Source organism: Seriola lalandi, unplaced genomic scaffold (assembly GCF_002814215.2).
Source record: "Seriola lalandi dorsalis isolate HSWRI2012SDOR001 ecotype SW California unplaced genomic scaffold, Sedor1 jcf7180002054764, whole genome shotgun sequence".
NCBI lineage: Eukaryota > Metazoa > Chordata > Actinopteri > Carangiformes > Carangidae > Seriola > Seriola lalandi.
The window spans coordinates 472,720-490,900 of record NW_019525317.1 but is presented as its reverse complement, the minus strand read 5'-3'; the positions used below and the strand labels follow the sequence as shown (position 1 = coordinate 490,900).

At 39.8% G+C, this 18,181-nt stretch overlaps 1 protein-coding gene across 1 annotated transcript in view; it reads right to left on the bottom strand.

The window, feature by feature from the left end:
• Window positions 1–18,181, bottom strand: part of LOC111668877 (calsyntenin-2) — a 251,382-nt gene that overhangs the window by 16,728 nt on the left and 216,473 nt on the right. Inside the window, exons 11-14 of the mRNA XM_023425028.2 lie at window positions 15,351–15,499; window positions 9,979–10,190; window positions 3,898–4,068; window positions 3,559–3,704 (exon numbers count right to left, since the gene is read on the bottom strand). Coding sequence (XP_023280796.1) covers window positions 3,559–3,704; window positions 3,898–4,068; window positions 9,979–10,190; window positions 15,351–15,499 — 678 coding nt within the window. The remainder of the gene's footprint in view (window positions 1–3,558; window positions 3,705–3,897; window positions 4,069–9,978; window positions 10,191–15,350; window positions 15,500–18,181) is intronic.

Below are 18,181 nucleotides of genomic sequence, written 5' to 3'. Positions count from 1 at the left end.
CCATACTATACTATGTCATTTTTTTCAATTTTTACCATACTATACTTTGACATTTTTTCAATTTTCAGGCATCAATATACTATGACGTCTTTATTTCTCATTATACTATGACGTTTTTTTATGTTTTTATGCCTTATTAAACTTTGTTGTTTTTTCACATTTTTTGCCATCCTATACTATGTTATTTTTTTCAATTTTCAGACCTCAATATACAATGATGTCTTTATTTCTTATTATACTATGACGTTTTTTTGATGTTTTTATGCCTTTTTAAACTTTGTTGTTTTTTCTAATTTTTTGCAATACTATACTATGACATTTTATGCCATGACATTCTTTCACAATTTTGTGGCTTATTATACTATGACATTTTATGTCATAGTATACTTTGATGTTTTTTGATGTTTTTTTGCCTTAGTATAATATGAAATTTTTGGACTTTCTTTTACCTTAATATAATATGAAGTTTTTCTTCCTTTAATATACTGTGATTTTTTTAAAAACTTTTTTTGCCTTACTATAATATGACATCTTATGCCATGACGTTCTTTGACAATTTTATGGCTTAATATACTATGACGTTTCATGCCATAGTATGTAGTATGTAGTAGTATTTAAGAATATTATAGATTAATATACTTTATCTATAATTTTATGCCTTACTATAGTATGACGTTTTTTTTCCTTATTATACTATGACATTTGATGCCATAGTATGCTGACATTTTTTGACAATTTTATAGCTTATTGTACTATGATGTTTTTTGACAATTTTATGCCTTACTGTACTGTGACGTTTGATGCAATAGTATACTGTGTTGTTTTCTGACAGTTTCATACCTTATCATGCTATGATGTTTTTTGACGTTTTTTGCCTTACTATAATATGACTTTCTAATGCCTTACTATACTATGGCATTTATTGCCATAGTATACTTTGATGTTTTTTGATAATTTTATGCCTTACTATACACTATGACATTTTTTGACGTATTTTTGCCTTACTGTACTTTGAATTCTCATGCCATAGTATACTATGACGTTTTTTGACATTTTTATTCCTTAATATTCTATGATGTCTCATGCCATAGTATAGTATGACGTTTTTTGACAATTGTATGCCTTACTATACTGTGATATTTAATGCAATAGTACACTGTGACGTTTTCTGACAATTTTTTACCTTATTATGCTATAATGTTTTTTTGATGTTTTTACTTCTTAATATACAATGACGTTTTATGCCAAAGTATACTATGATATTTTTTGACTTTTTTTACCTTAATATACTACAATGTTTGTTTACGTTTTTTTTTCCTTACTATACCAGAAAGTTTTTTGACATTTTTTTACCTTAATATTACTATAACTTTTTTTGACGTATTTTTACCTTAATATACTATGATATTTTCTGCCATGATGTTCTTCGACAATTTTATGGCTTACTATACTATGACGTTTCATGAGATTTTATGCCATAGTATGCTGTGACAATTTTTTAAAGTCTATTTTTTGGGGCTTTTTATGCCTTTATTTGACAGCACAGTAGAGAGAGACAGGAAATGGGGAGGCAGAGAGAAGGGGAATGACATGCAGTAAAGGGCCGTCCGATGCAGGATTTGAACCGGGGCTGACTGCAGCGAGGACTGTAGCCTCTACAGCCTGCTCAACCCACTGCGACACTCGACGCCCCTGCTTCGACAATTTTATAACTTATTATACCATGATGTTTTTTGACAATGTTATGCTTTACCATACTGTGACGTTTGATGCAATAGTATATTAAGACGTTTTCTGACAATTTCATATCTTATCATGCTATGATGTTTTTTGCCGTTTTTATGCCACACTATAATATTTTTATGACATTTTAATGCCTTGCTATACTATGCCGTTTATTGCCATACTATACTTTGATGTTTTTTGATAATTTAATGCCTCACTATACTATGACATTTTTTTTACCTTTTTTTGCCTTAATATACTATGACGTCTCATGCCATAGTATAGTATGATGTTCTTTTACAATTTTATGGCTTACTATACTATGACATTTCATGCCATAGTATACTATGATGTTGTTTGACGTATTTTTGCCGTACTATACTATGATATTTTATGACATTGTAATGCCTTACTATACTATGCCGTTTAATGCCATTGTATACTATGACGTTTCTCGACAATTTTATGCCTTATTATACTATGACATTTTTTGATGTTTTTATTCCTTAATATACTGTGACGTTTTATGCCATGGTATATTATGACGTTTATTGACAATTTTATGACTTACCATCCTATGCCCCTATTTTGACGTTTTTGTCTTTCTATCGTATGATGTTTTTTTGCCTTACTATGATATGCATCATTAATTGGCAGACACAGTAGAAGAGTGGTCAGAAATATTGCTTCTCTGTACCAAGGTTCCGGGTTCAAATCTCCGTTGAAACATTTCTGTGTGGTGTTTGCATGTTCAATCTGGGTCTCCTTGGGTTCCATAAGGGTATTGTCCCTTTTATGCCAATAAAAAGTTTAATGCCACAGTATACTATGACATTTTTTTGAGAATTTTATGCCTTAGTATACGATGCTGTATTGTGATGTTCTTTGGCCTTATTATACTGTGACGTTTTTTGACCGTTTTTTGCCTCACTATATGTGCATGTTTTGTTCTCGCATAAAGTTTAGTCAAATTTCAACTGATAGTATCCAAAGGATGTTTTGCTACTACGGGTGAAAGTGATGCTGCTGGATTTGCCCACTGAGTCTCATAAATTTGCTCTGAATCACTTTGGTTTCCTTGGTGGTAAAAAGCAGCATTGGCCTGTGGTGATATCTAGCGCTTTGCTGCCGACTATCATCAGTGATCTTACTGATTTTTGAAAAGGAGCGCTTGATCTTGTATCTTATTGTGCAACTGGGTGAGTTAGATCTGCCATCTTTATTTCCTCCCATTTGTTACTGAAAGCACTCATTAAGCTAAATTATGATGGTGCAAACTTTGCTTACCGTTTAAAAAGTTTCATCATTTTAAAATATCCATTATAACACCAGCAGGGCTGCAACTAACAATTACTTTCATTTTCAGTTAATCTGGTCATTTCTTTCCCCTCAATTAAACAATGTACCATTATGTCTATTAAAATGATGGAAAATCGTAAAAAATGGACAGTTTTCAAATTCCTTTTGAAGTCTAAAACCTAAAATTATTCAGGTAACTATCATGTATGATGAAGAACAGCAGCAAATTCTCCCATTTGTGCAGCTGGAACCATATAGTATAAAACGATTAATCAATAATTAAAATAATTGCAGATTAAATTTCTGTCAATCAAATGAATAGACTGATTGACTAATTGTTTTAGCTTTAATTTGTCAGTGTCATACACCTCCAGTTTTATGGATGTGAAGCAGTGTCTTTGATGACACCTTTCTTCTTGAACTGATTGATATTAGAAAAGTTATTGATAGGTAAAAATATGGAATACTGGCACAAATTTGAGAAGCTTGACTCTCAAAACTATCTGTACCACTAAAGCTGTTGTTCACACTAACCTCCAGGTTGAACTCATTGCTGGTGTAGCGTCCGTTCAGCTCAGAGCAGGTGAGGCGAAATCTTCTTTCTAGTAGTGGCCCAGGCTGCCAGTTATAGTAACGCACCTGTCTGATCACCTGTTCATAGTTGGACATGGAGTCTACACCTGTGAAGATGACAGAGAACAGCAGACAGAGTCGTGACATGGACAAAAAGCTCAGGGGGTAAATGGGATGACTGAAACAACAGAGGTGTATTTGTCAATTTAGTAAAGTTTAGACACGCTATAGTAGCAGTGCACTAAGTGTAGTTATCATGGGAACCAACTATCTGATCATGTTGTTACCATAGTAACCTACCATATATAGACATGCCAGAGGTGGAGTTGGTGGCGTCAAGGTGTTTTCCAAGCAGAGCGCTTCGCTGGAGTTGGAGAGATTCCTGGCCTGGCCTCAGCTCCTCCCCAAGCACCAGGACATCACAGTAGTCCAAGTTATGAATGATCTCCTCCAGTACCCCGGGCCGACGTGCTGCACACACATACACACACACACACACACACACACACACACACACACACACACACACACACACAGACAAACACTTTAGCCTTGAAGAAGATCAGCTTTAGATTGCCGTCGCCTTGTTTTATTGTTTTGCATGAGGAACTGCTGGCAATAAAACTTTGTATTTGGGTTCATTTGTTATTTTTGGCTGAGAATATGTTCTCACTCCTAATGAACTACACTGCACTTTTCCAGGCTCCTCTCTCTGTGCTTACTTTTGTTTAGATGCCTTTGCTATCATTACACTAAATGCACCAAATGAATACAGTAAATCAAATATAATCTTCCAAACATGTCCAGTGTAAATGCATGTTGCATTTTGTGGACGAAAACTCTGGACACTTTAAGGAACCATAATTCAAACAGTACAAGACACAACACACCTACTCCTACTCTCAGGCTCCAATTACTCGAAAACCCTCAGCACACAGACAGTGCCATGAGCTGCTTTAGTAATAAGTCCCCTCAGACACCTCCCATCACAGCAGTGCAGGGTGGCTGCTGGGGCTCTCTGACAGTCTGCTAAGCACAAGCCTTCACCTCTCACTGCTACCCAGTCTTCTCCCTCACTGTGCTCCCAAGGGAGGGAACCAGCTATGCCCATTTAACAGCTTCCCAAAGGTGAAAGACAGATGTATGTGGTCTGTGTGTGTGTGTGTGTGTGTGTGTATGTGTGTGTGTGTGTGTGTGTGTGTGTGTGTGTGTTTGGAGGAGGGTCTCTGATGGTGGCAGAAATGATGTGGGGAAAAGGAGGACAGTGAGCAAAACAGGCAGAAAGAAAGTTGTGTTCCAGAAGAGAAGATAGTTCTGTGTTGTTTTGTGTATGAAGGCATTTCTTTAAAGGTGAAAAGAACAGCAGGGAACATTTTTCATGTAACTTTACATCATTTTTTTGCCATAGTTACCTCTTTGCTTTGGTTTAGCATCAAGAAATTTCAAATCAGCAGCAGCCAGCGAAAAACACTAGGAGAAACTGACTGTACCAGCACAAAACAGCAGACAGATAAAGTTAAGCCAGTAGGCAAGCAGGTGAACACAGTGAAGCATTTAGCGGCTAAAGAGGCCAAAGACATATTTTCCTCAGAGAACATGTCAAAGCTAAAAAGGTCATGAATGCTGGACTTACATTCTTCAGGTGGCTGTACACACAACTTGAATGTTAATATTGTTCTTCTGGATGCTGGATGTATGAGCAGGTAGATGTTTGCTAGCATGTTAGCTAAAACAACCTTGTAAAGCAAATGCCAGGGCTAAGGTGTTTTCTGCTTGTTCCAGTAGGTGGCTACGTTAGCTAATGTTAGCAAACTTTAGATATACAATATTTCTGAGTCAACTCTTTTCTACTTGTGCTCCATTAGACTATATTTTAGTTCACAGAAATGACAAAAAAATAACTTTTGATGATGCCTTTAATGCAACTAACCAAAGGAATATGTTTGGACACCTTTCTGCTGTAAAATTGCTATAAATGTCAATGTACTTTTTCCTAATTTATTGATTGTTTTATCATCTCCAACTTTTAGTGGTTGCAGTTCGGGCTTAACTCTGTTACTTACTCAACTTGGCTTGTACTGAATGTCGCCCTGCTTAGTGTTCAGTGCTGCTTTGACATAAAGAGAGACCTAAAAAAAAGTGTGAAAACACCATAGCTGACACAAGCTTGTAACAGTACAGCCTGGACGCAGGACTGTCCCAGAAACAGTTTGTGTGATCATGCAGCCAATGCTGATCTTAAAGCTGCACTGTGTGTGGGATGGAAAAGAAAAATTGAGGGCTTCCTGGAAAGGAATCACATAGATGAGAAAGGAGATGGAGCGACAGCGAGAAAGCCACTGAGTGCAGTAAGGAAATGGAAGCTAAAGAAAAAACTTTAAATCAGAAGAAGACAGAGAGAAGAAGAAGATGACCCTGAAAACAAATGGATGAAAACGTTGAGCATTACAGATGATGACTTAAAGACAGAACTGATGACCTTGCTTTGAATAAAGGCATCAGAATAAGCCCTGAAAAGATACTGTAGCATGAGAGAGAGAGGGGAATGAGGCAGTGCTGAGCAGGCTCAATAAAAAGACAAATGAATGACGGGGAGAGACAAAGCATGGGAGAGGGTGAGGGGGTGATTAGCAGGGTCCAAAAGAAACTTATTGCATGCCCTGCAAAAGAAATATGTGATTTATCTTGAATCCTTTAAGCCTCAAGAGAACACAAAATCTGCTCATTATGGAACTTCATCGTGTCGCCCTCTCCCACACACACTCTCTCTCCATCTCTTCTTCTCTCTTTCTTTCCATTTCTGTGTCTTTCTCTGGCTTTCAGCTAATCTCTTCCCCCCAGCTGCAGTCTCCATTTCACCAGCAGAAAGAGCTCCACCGACTCCTGAAAGCAATCCCACTTTCTGCTCTTCTTCCTGCGCTGCATTATGCACAATGGAGGGCTAAAACCTCCCTCTCGGTCTGCTTATCTGCGCCTAATTGGCTGCATGTGCTGGGGCCCGGGGCTGAGCCGGGGCCGAGCCGGGCCGCTCCTGACTTGGTGGTCAGATCACCGGACAAGACTTCAGCCGCCAGGATTTAAATGTCACACTCATTTACTGCTGGTCAAGGTGGTGCCACCCGGAGAATCAGTGGTCTGGGAGGAGCAGGCCTTACTCAGCAGGAGTGGGTTTGCAGTTGCATAGGGACAGATAGATGGAGGGTAAAGAAACAGTGGAGGGGCTAATACCCACAGATCTGTATGGAGAAGGATGGACCAATTTCCTTAACGTATTGGCGAGGCCAGCAGAGCTGCATGGAACAAAAGACTCTAGCTTACACAGCAGATTACTGCTGGGGAGAAGCAGTACTTCTCCTCAAGTGTGCTACATTTACTCAAATACTCTGTTCGGGTTATATTTTGAGGTATTCAAGTACTCCCATTTGATGCTATATTTTACTTCTACTTCGGTACATTTCTAAAGTAAAATATTGTACCTTATCTATCTATCTATCTATCTATCTATCTATCTATCTATCTATCTATCTATCTATCTATCTATCTATCTATCTATCGTCTATATTAGTCAGTTACTTATTGAAATTTATACACAATGTGATCATTTCATAAAAAAATGTTCCTCTGTTAAACTCTGTTAACTGTATATAAAGCAGACAAGCTACAACATTAAAATTCTGCTACTTGTTTATCAGTTACAATAATGCTACTATAATGTAAAATAGTATAACTGTGAAAGGGGCATTATGCTGCACAATAAGTATTCCAAGTTTTAATCCTGTGTCCTTGTGTCAGTTGTTCAGTTATCTCTCTTTAATCCCAAATATGTAAAAAATAAATAAATAAATTTTTGTGGATGTAATAAGAACTGGATACTAGACACTTGAATAAATGAATAGCTTGCCAAGTGCATAAGCCAAAAAAGTTTTCTAGCTTCCTGGTTTTCCTTCCTGGTGTTTCCCAATGAGCATTAGTGTTTGTCCCTGTGTGTTCCCTCTTGGTCTGTAGACTTTATATTAGGTTCACATCCCCCACATAAGAATTGCTTTTGTATAGGCTCAGAGAGTTTTACAAATATGAAAGCTTCACTGTTTAAAAGTCATAATGCAAAGAGTATCTAACTCAAAATTTAAATTTTAACATATTTCTGATAACTTATCTTTAACTGGGGGGTGTATACATAAATATCCAATCAATTATTATCAGTTATCCAGTCTAATTTGACCTAGGGCAAATAGCTAACCCCATTAGTACCCTTGAAGATTAACTGTTGGGCTGTAAGCTGCTATCATAGTGTTATCATGGGTCAGAAGAGTGTATTTGGATCTCAGATGGCAGAGCCTTGGTTTATGTTCAAAAGAATCTGGTTGGGGGCTAATTTATTAACTGATTTAATGACCCAGGTAAGGAAGGTGTGGGAGGTGGCCAATCAAATTTGTACTACTTGATTGAAACCCTTGTGGTATTAACACACACACTCCGATTTCCCTTCAACATATGTCACATTACAGAGGATAAACACTCTTTAACTTCTGGTACTTTATCTGAAAACCTCTTCCACCTCGGCTACAATCACACAGTGGCTGCTTAACAAGAAGCTACTTTATTGGAGTCTTGAAAACTTTTATTTCGACCAAGTTAGAGAATTTGAGAGAGCAAAACAACTTTTCTTTCTCCAAGTGTGTGCAGGCCTTCCCGATGAAAGACGCTACTGCTGATATGCAGCCTCTTGAGAGGTTATGAGATGTTCAGCTTTCTTTGAAGCTTTATTTTGATAGTGAGACAGGTGGCACTGCATAGGCTATGGGACTTCATGAATGAGTGAACACATTATCAATATGAAAAACTACTTAAATATTAAGTTGAGACAGATTTTTACCTGTGGGGGGGGGGGTCTGGAACTCATCTCCCACTTTATGAGATCCACTCAGACTTGTGTCTTTTGGAGTATGGTATACAGTATCACTGAAAGGTAACAAATCCTCTACATTTAATACAGTTTCATTTGTTTTTTGCCGAAGTCCAAGAAGAATGGAGCCAATTAATTTGAAAAAAAAAAACAGAAATGTTTGACTAATTAAATTATAATGAAAGGTCCATACTAAAGAACCAACGGCAACAAAAGTTAGCAGATCCTTCACAATGAGATTCTGTCTTTTTTTTATTTTATTTTTTTATGTTTTGTATTCCCATCTTTATTTTGGAAGACAGATTCGATTCTCATGGACATGGATGTTATCAGTCTTATTCAAATCTGTGGAGAGATGTTTTGCTTCTTCACAGATGATTCTTTTCAGCTGCTCTTTGCTGAGGGGTTTTGTTGCTCAACCTTCCCCTTTTAAAAAGGTTTTCTATTGGTTTTAATCAGGAAAAATACTTAGCCAGCTTATAGCTTATAGCTTTCACTTTTTTCTTATTTTACAAACTCTGCAAATACTGAGTGTTTGGGGTCATTGTCATGTTGGAAATTCCTCACCTGTCAAGCTTCTTGAAACTGGGAATCATCTGTTCATTCAGTATTTGCGTATGAGACTTGAATTCATGGTGTGATTTATAAATGTTATCTCTCCTACACCTTTTGTTCTCATGTGGTGTGTCCAAATCGGCACACTCCCACCTCTGCGTTTCATGGTTGATAGGCTATTGTGCAGTCACAGTGGTAGGGTCCACACCAAACATGCTGGACCCCATCTGATCCAAACACATTTATTTTGCTCTGATCTGAACAAAGGATGTGCTGCCAACATCCATCAGGCCTCTTTTCAAGTTGTTTGGCAAAAAAGTTTAATCCTGCTGTTTTGTTCTTTTTAGTGAGTAATGGTTTCCTTCTTGGACGCTGTCCACAGAGGATGGTTTGATGCAATGTAGTTTGTGTTGTCTTATTAGTCACTGAGACACCAGTTTCCACAGATAAACCTTGTGCAAAGTCAGAAGCACTTACCCAGTTTTTCAGTGTAAACTGTGTGTGCTGTCATTTTTCAAGGACGGCCACTGCACCTTCTATTATTGTTTTTATGGCTCTTCCTGCAGCTCCTTACCACTGCTGCTGCTGTGTTTCAACTTACGTTGAGCAGCCTACTGATGCTCTTGTTCCCTCTACCTTCTTCATGAAGTCTCACAATCTGGTTTCCTTCTTGTTCAGGCAATTTCTTACCATGTGGAACCATAATGACACAACTCCCAAACTCTATAGACTTTATAACCTTGTTCACGCAGTTAGCCTTAACTGGAAATCACATGTGTACTCACTTTTGTTGCATTAAGGTTGTACTTTGGGGCCCATATTTTCGATATAGTCTATCTAACCTGTTTGTTTTTATCAATACATAAGACCATAATTCCTTAGTCAGTGTAGATGTTGACACTATATGTTACAGTCGATACCTGTGTGATGTGCCGTGGCATCTGCCCTGGTCACTGTGCTGATGATGTGGAGGTCCTGGAATAGAGCTATGCCGCCTGCTGCTCTGAGGTCGGACGCCGGCCGGCTCAGTCTCTCCACCCCAGTGATGGTGATCCTGGGCTCGCTGGGCTGCAGCACCATCACCACTGCATCGATGTCGGGGATGGTGATACAAGTGTCTTCACCAAAACACCTGCAGATAGAGAGATGAAAGAGGAGGATGACAGCAGGGTGAAAAAATCAAACTGGTTCTGCTGGCAGTCATGTCAACCTGGCTGAAACATGTTCAGTGGAAATAAACATTAGGGACCATCCAGTTGATACACAGCACTGACGAGTGACAGAGGGCACAGAGGAGCACTTGAAGACGTTCTATAAAAGCCCTGGCCCGCACACAAGCTGATGTATACCTAGGCAGCAACAGAACGTAAAACCGTGGAACATTACAGCAGCTAATAAAGCTTATCAACAGCAACAAGACCGCTTGGCTGCACTAAAACCACAGCTGTTAAGCTCCGATCCAAACCACAGTGCATGCAGATATTCAGGGGGTAAAACACTCTGTCAGTGCTCAGGAAGCAGACACAGACCTGCAGCAGTGGGCCCGCTGTGCTTTCATACGTGCATGTCTGCCTCCCTGCCCGCCTGTCAGCGTGTGATAGCATGTGTTTAAATGCACTGCATCCACTGGCAACCTTGAATGGACGCATGAACACATATCGCCTTTCTAGGACTTGAGCTCACAACGCAGGCACGCAGGGAGAGCAGACACACACACACAGATCTGCAATATTCACGCAAATGATGGTGGGAGGGAGGGTATTGAGCATGATGATGATGGCGGTGGTGGTGTCATGCATCCAGTATTTTCCCAGCTACATTCTGATGTGAACTATGCATAAATACATGTGATGAATCTCCATATGTTTTCCCAACTCTAGCTGGGTGATTTTTTATGAATAGATATAGAAAAACTGGAGGGAAATGGCAGTAAAAGGAGGTTTGGCTGAACTTCAAGTTGATCCGGAAGTTTTCTATAAAATATTTGCTTAACATGAGTGATCACACCCCCTGTGCAATCAATGTGTAAAATGCCTTATCAGGTTACACCTTGTAGGTGCATATTTGGGCTTATGCTGAATTCCAGTCATTTGAGAATCATTGTAATTGCGAGTTGCTGACTTGTAAATACTTGTAAATGTGACTGAGAGACCTCTCTGTGAGCAACAATGTGCCTTCAGACAGGTGTGTGGAGCAAACAAAGACACCCGAGTTATACAGAGATAATATTTACAAGGTTTCTTATGTTATAATCGGGATGAGACTAATAACAGTCATGTGCATTTAAAAGTACTAATGTAAAAAAAGTTTTTAAATAATCTGATTGTCTGGCTGATTCCATGCTAAAAGATTACATGCATGGCAAAAACTGGAGTATCAAAATGGATAACTGGTCAGCAACAGAAGGAATAAAAAGGAAAGAGAATCAAGAGACAGATGGCGAATCGACAAGTGACTTCCCCTTCCAACATGTCTCCCCTGCCTTCAGTTCGATCCTGAATGTTCGATTGTTATCATTAAAATAAAAAGAGCTCTGAGAAATGCTATTATTTGGCTTCAGTATTGTTAGGGTGGCGGATGAGGGTCACCAACATTTTCAACGTGGCCATGAGTTAGAAAAGGTTGGGAACCATTGCACTAATGGATTTAATCATTCTATTTGTTGTAATGATGGGATCTTTTTTTCTCTCGGGCACTAAAATGGCCAGAAACAGCCCTGGTTCTACCACTGGCCGAGCTATTAGAAAACTGCCAAGGACTTTCCTTTGTTTTCCTTTGTTTTGGTCTTCAGAGAGACCAAAACATCTGAAGACTGAAATTCATGATAGACGGGCTTCAAGCGTAGCTCTACATTCAGAAAGCTTACTTAGTGGCTTTAATTCAGCTGATGCCTGACAGCTGGATGAGAAACTAAACTATTGTCCCTAATCCTTTGCAGTTGTGTGAGGCCACGTTTTGAGACAAAAACAGGTTTCAGGGCATCGTGTTGTCTCTTCTTCTCTCTCCTGTAGCAACGACTGGTGGTGTGTGTCTGTTCGCTGCTCGGGCACTAAGCCATTCTTGACAGCAGTGGGAGATACAAACTCAGTGACACAGAGAGATGGCTGCTGCATGGGCCCGCTGAGCTGAAAAAAACAAAAAAAAAACAAAAACAAAGCCTGGAGCCAGTCCAACTTAATTATAAAGGAATGTGAGCATAAAAGGGCTGTTGCAAAGACTACAACCGGTTACGTTTATTTTCTAGATGCCTCAAGTAATTGCAGTTATTAGGTGTCAGCATGCAACAAATTTAATTGCATTTGGATGAATTAATTAACAGCTCTGTTTATTTGTGTATCCTGATGCTGTCTGTAGGAGGGAGGGGAGGTTTTTTCCAGCAGTTGCTGACATGTCATGGCGGGAAGCCATGTTTCAGGCTCTGAGGGTGAATAACTCAGATGAGGGGAATCTTTTGTCTGCTCTGGATGGAGTACTAAAACAACAAATTGGAAGTTCAATCACTCGTGTTATCAATGAGGCTCTGTACAGGAAATTGCTGCTGTAAGCACAAGTCGCGCACTGGTCACAGACACAGTCTCAGAGGCTAACGCCATCACACAGCAGTGGCAGCAGGCAAAAGCTTTGCAAAGCTGTGTCTGTAATATAGGAAATACCTAAAAATTGAAATTCATTCTGAATTTCTAGTGACTCAAAAAGTTGCATTTATCTCTGATATAACTAAAAACCTTCAACCCTCATTTTACTGATGCATTATGATTAATCTCTGAACTCATCTTTTATCTCACATGGGAGCACAAAAAGCCAAAAACACCATCTATACAAACCCCTGTGAATGCCTCATAAAATCTAATCAATAATTACAGAGACAGATTTACTGTCTCAGCACCTGTACCACTACACAGTAATCAGTAATCAGTTCATCTGGTAGCATCATTTCACATCATTTTCTTTTATCTCAAACATTATGGATATACAGTGCATACATTAGATTTGTGAATGCTTATAAAGTATAAGTTTGTGTTTATAAGAATGTTGGTCATTCTTATTTATGTGTCACAATACTAACTCTCGGTCATCTATGTCATTAAATTAGCACCTCCAGATGTAATAATTTTTCTTTCTTTTTCTGACCACTTACACCAATTTAAACCAATTTCCAACATATTTATACATAATTAAAATAAGATCAAAATAGGCTGTATGTTTAGGTATTCAGGTAAAAATGAAATGAATGTCCCATATTTTAAGTACCAAAAACCATCTCAATGTAGTTTTACATCTCCTCTCTGGAACTCTAGCAACAACAGGCAGCCAATCAGAAGAGAAGAGGCTCTGAGCCTCTTTTCTGATTGGCTGCCTGTTTTCTGAACGATCAAATAAAGATTAAGTTGATTTCAGGTAAACTCTCAGACAAAATCCTGCAAGGTTAGATGGTGGGTGTGGGTGGGCGGGGCTTGGGGCATGGCGTGAGAGTGGTGACTGCTTTGTTGTGACATCACAAAGTTATTGAAGCACTAATGGCTCGTTTTAAGCCACAGTTTCCGAATACAGTCTGTGTGCATAAATCTACCTTAATACAATATTGGACCTTTAATAAATTGTAAAACGGTTGGCATACTACATAAAAAGATATATTTTCCATAATTTTTACTTATTTTCTTTTAAACTCACCTAGTTAGACCTACTCTCAGTACTGTGTGGGTGTGTAGAGACATCTCCCTCTCCTTGTTGCACTTAATAAGGTGGGGGAACTTGCACCTTTATTGTTCCTGTGGCTTCATGGAGTTTGGTGAACTCAGAGGTCTAATCAGTGAATTGAAAACATCTGCGTAGGTGTGCAGGCAGTTTCTGTTTGGGGTCTGACATAAAGAGGGTGGAAGAAAAGAATGACACATTTTCAATGATTTATTTAAAAAAAAAATTAATATGCTTATTTGTGTGAATGTTTATTCTGTAAGCTTATAGTCTCTAAACCACTCTCCACAGGAGAAAGGGAATGAGTCAGTCCCAAAGAGGAAATATGACAGGGGACCTCATAAGGGTTGTTGTTAAGATTAGCTCCTTTAGTATTTTCTCAGTGCCTGCAGTAATTGCACTTATGAAGTGTTAGCAAGAAACAAGTTTAATTGCATCGCCGGGAATTATTTAGCATCTCTGTTTACTTGTGTGGACTGAGGCTGTCTGTGGCATGTTATGACACAAGGCCATGCTTCAGGCTCTCAGCGTAAATAACTTACATGAGGGGAAGATATTTTCTGTGTCTGTGCTGGATGAGAACGTAAAAGCAACAGAGTGGGAGCTTAACACTTACACTTTATCAATGAGTCTGTCCATGTGTTCTCATGTGGACTTTACACACTAGCCACGCTGTTTCCATGGTGCATGCACACACAACTACCGCAGCTAGCAGGCCAGTCAGAGTCGGTGAGAAAAACTTAATTTAAACAACATTTAGCAATGATGCAAGCTTAGCTGTCATTAGCATAATGTATTCCTTGATAATTGGTGTGCCTCTCACTGCGATGACTGTGCTTCATCACGAGCAGCCTGTGCAGCACACCCACCCACGTGTACGCACACACACACACACACACACACACACACACACACACACACACACACACACACACACACACACACACATTTGCTTCTGCTGTGTTAGATGAAGTTCCCGGGCCTGCGGCTGTGCATCGAACCCAACAGGAGGGCGGAGAGTGAACCCCCAGGGCTGTGCTGCAGGGGTCTACATATATTTAAAACAATCATGAATTTTAATGGTAACCCACTGAGGGAGGCTGTCGTACCAGCTAGCTTCTCTTCCTCTCTTCTCTCTCTCTCTCTGTCCCCCACACAATCTCTCTCTCTTTTTATATCTCTCTTTCTCTCATCTCATTCCTCATTCTTGGCAAAATCCAGGCAGAATTATTAATACATGACATGAAAATGTAAAAACTGGCCCCCGGTGGCAATAAAGAGCAGAAAATGGGGTATTAAAGGAAAAGGAAAGTGACAGCAGAGGAAAGAAGAAACAGAGAGAGGGAGAGAGAGGACTGAGAGAGAGAAGGAGGGGATTGGATCATTGTGTGATAAGGGATGTCAGTTAGGCTGTGATATCTGTAGTGTTGTCTTAACACTCAACAGAGGCGTTGAAGAGGGTTAATACTTTTCAGATCTGAGAGAAGGGAGAGGATGAAAGGAACTAAATTTAGCAATGTAGATACAAGAGGGAGACAGACAAGGTGAATGAAAGTAAAAAATCCAAGAGAAAAGCAACTGTAAGTGTTTTACATACTGGACAGTAGTGGAGATGCGCAGACGTCGGATGCCCGGTGTGGGGAACTGGCGAGAGTTGATGTATGAAACTTTCCTCACAGCAGCATTCATGTTCTCCAAGTCCTCTCCCTCCATTACCAGGATGGACTGGGCTGGGTTAAAGTGGAACTATGGAAAGAGGAAACAGATGTTAGATGGATAAAATGTTAACAAGGAAGCTTTGAAGCTGCACTCAGTCACTTCTAATTGAGATGCTTTAGATTTTCCCTGCCTGGTGTCAGGTGTGGACACAAGCAGGAAATCTCTGCGTACAACAACTGAAGGCCAATTACATGGCCAAGTTAACCTGCAGTGGGCCCTTTGGCAAGAATAAGCTGCTTGCTTCCCACAGATGCAATATGAGCAGTTTGTTTATGCTGGAATACGACCAGACTCCAGATCTGCTGTGTGGTTACTTGATTAAACCCATTCATTTAGAAAAAAAAGCAAAATATAACCACGAAACTGAAGTAATGATGGTCTTAAAATCACATTTATAGACAGGGATCCAATTTGAGACGAACTTTTATATGAGGTAATTAAGCACAAAACACCTTACAAGTACAATAACTGACTTTTCTGGCCACTGTAGCACACATTGTAAACTGATAAAGTTATTATGGCAAAAATACCACATTTTATTTTCACATCCAGCAGACACAGAGCAAAACATTTGCATTCATTTGATGGCATGTTTTTGGCTACGGTGGTGTCCACTAACCCCTGAGAGAAATATCTCTCGGCTCTTTAGCTGCTCAGTGCTTGTTCACCAGCTAATTGCGATATTTGTCTGGCTCCTGTTTGATGCTGGACAGGTATTGTACAGTGGGTTCATCAGAGTTGCCCGTTGCTACTAGAAACAACACAGATGAGAGTGGTAGGAGTGAACCAAAACAATAAGCTCAAAGAGGCTAAAGTGTCCTGCAGTGCTGAGGAGAGCTGTAGAGTCTGCTGATGATTCTCTGTGGGTTGGTTACGAAGCAACCAGTGGCACATTCTACACAGTTATTTAATCCATTTTTAATACAGAAATATTAAATAGAGCTTTAAGGCCCTTATCATGTCAGCTGGTACGTGATTTAGTGTTGCATATCCCAAAAACATGTCTATCTGATGTCAACAAGAAGTGAGTTTGAGGTCAAGACAAAAAAAATGTTTAGCGGTCAATACCCCTCAAGAGCATGTGATGGTGATCAATTCTTGCTAACTTTCAGACAGCCATTGATTTCTATTCATTTCACCGTGCAGTAGTATGACCATCAGTTTGCAGAGAATGGATCTGATGATCCATCAAAGCGAACATTGTTTGCACTGCATCACCATGCAACAGCAGTGTGATTCCATTATCCACTGTGATGGATCACCTATTTTAAGGTGGTTTCAGGCCTTTGTAGATGGATTTTCATCCTGGATGGAAATGAATGGAAACCAGTGTGTGCCTAGAAGACATGGTGGAGAATAATAATAAAATAAATGACCTAAAAGATGAAGAAAACACTGGTATGGCCCTTAAGTCAGTGGGCTAGAGAGTAGTCAGTGGATTCTCTTCACAAGTATACTTTGAAAGGGGTGTGTGTCTCCAGCGTTTGATTGTAGGCATTTGAGGTCCTTCCTTTACAGATGGCTAAGTAGTTTCCTACTATAACTACACTGAGGTCCCCCATCTCCTCAACTGGCTCTCAGCAGCAGGTTGGCAGTATTTCAACTCTCCATGGGGCTCTCCACACACTCCCTCTTCCCTGTCATTTTCCCCTTCACACCTTTTCTTCTCCTGCTGTCTTCTCTCATTTTCCGTTCTCTGTCACTATACTTGCTGCCACCTGCCTCTACCTCCTCCTTTCCTCCATGTTATTCTCCTCTGATTGTGCTGTGCCAGCCCTCCATCTGTTTGGCTAAATGCTGTCCTTAAGCCCCCTGAGGACTTATGGGAGCCAGACTAGTGTGCGGCGAAGAAGAAAATGAAATAGCTCTCAAAAGATAAACTACACTGGCCCTAGAGAGGTTGTCCTCCTCTCCTCTCCCATATCCCCCACCTCATCCCACCGTGTCTTCTCAAAAGGCTGGCAAAGATCTCTTTGCTGCACCACAGCATGGAAAGAGCAGCTAGAGAGAGGAAGAGGGGAAGTGTAAAGAAAGAAAGATATAAAAAGAGTTACAGGGGCTGAGTTTGGGTGTGTAGGTGGGTGGATAGGAGGGGTGGTGGGGTGGTGGCTTTGAGTCTACACAAACCCCCATCCATCTTGTCTGCCCTCTATCTTCCACAATGCAGGGAGATGGATTAGCTGAGCCAGTGAATGGGGGGGTGGCGTGGGGTGGGGTGGGGAGGTGGGGTAGCTGAGGAGTTTCAAGGAAGCCAACTGGTGATTTAGCTGTGGTGATTTAAAGTAATACTACTCTTGTGTCAGCTGGGATCAAAGATTGTGTTTTTGCTTGTGCACACGCCAGAGAAAAATGTATGTTTCATTTTCAAACACTGCTGCTGGAAAGAAGTAGTAACATTTTGGGAAATATGCGATTGCACATATAAAGCTATGGCCAGCAGCTGGGTTGCTTAGCTTAGCTTAGCTTAGCTTAGCAACAGACTGGGAAAAAGGGGAAGCAGCTTGCCTCAAAGTGACAAAATCCACCTAGTAGCATCTCTAAACTTCACTAATTAACATGTTAAATATTGTGTGTTTCATCTGTACAAAAATATGTGTAAAAATGACATGTTATGGTTTTACAACTGTAGGACTATTTTTTTCAGACTGGAGAAGTGACTTCCTGGACTACCTGGAGGCAACCTTTAGAGACCTCCTGTTTTCAGTCTTA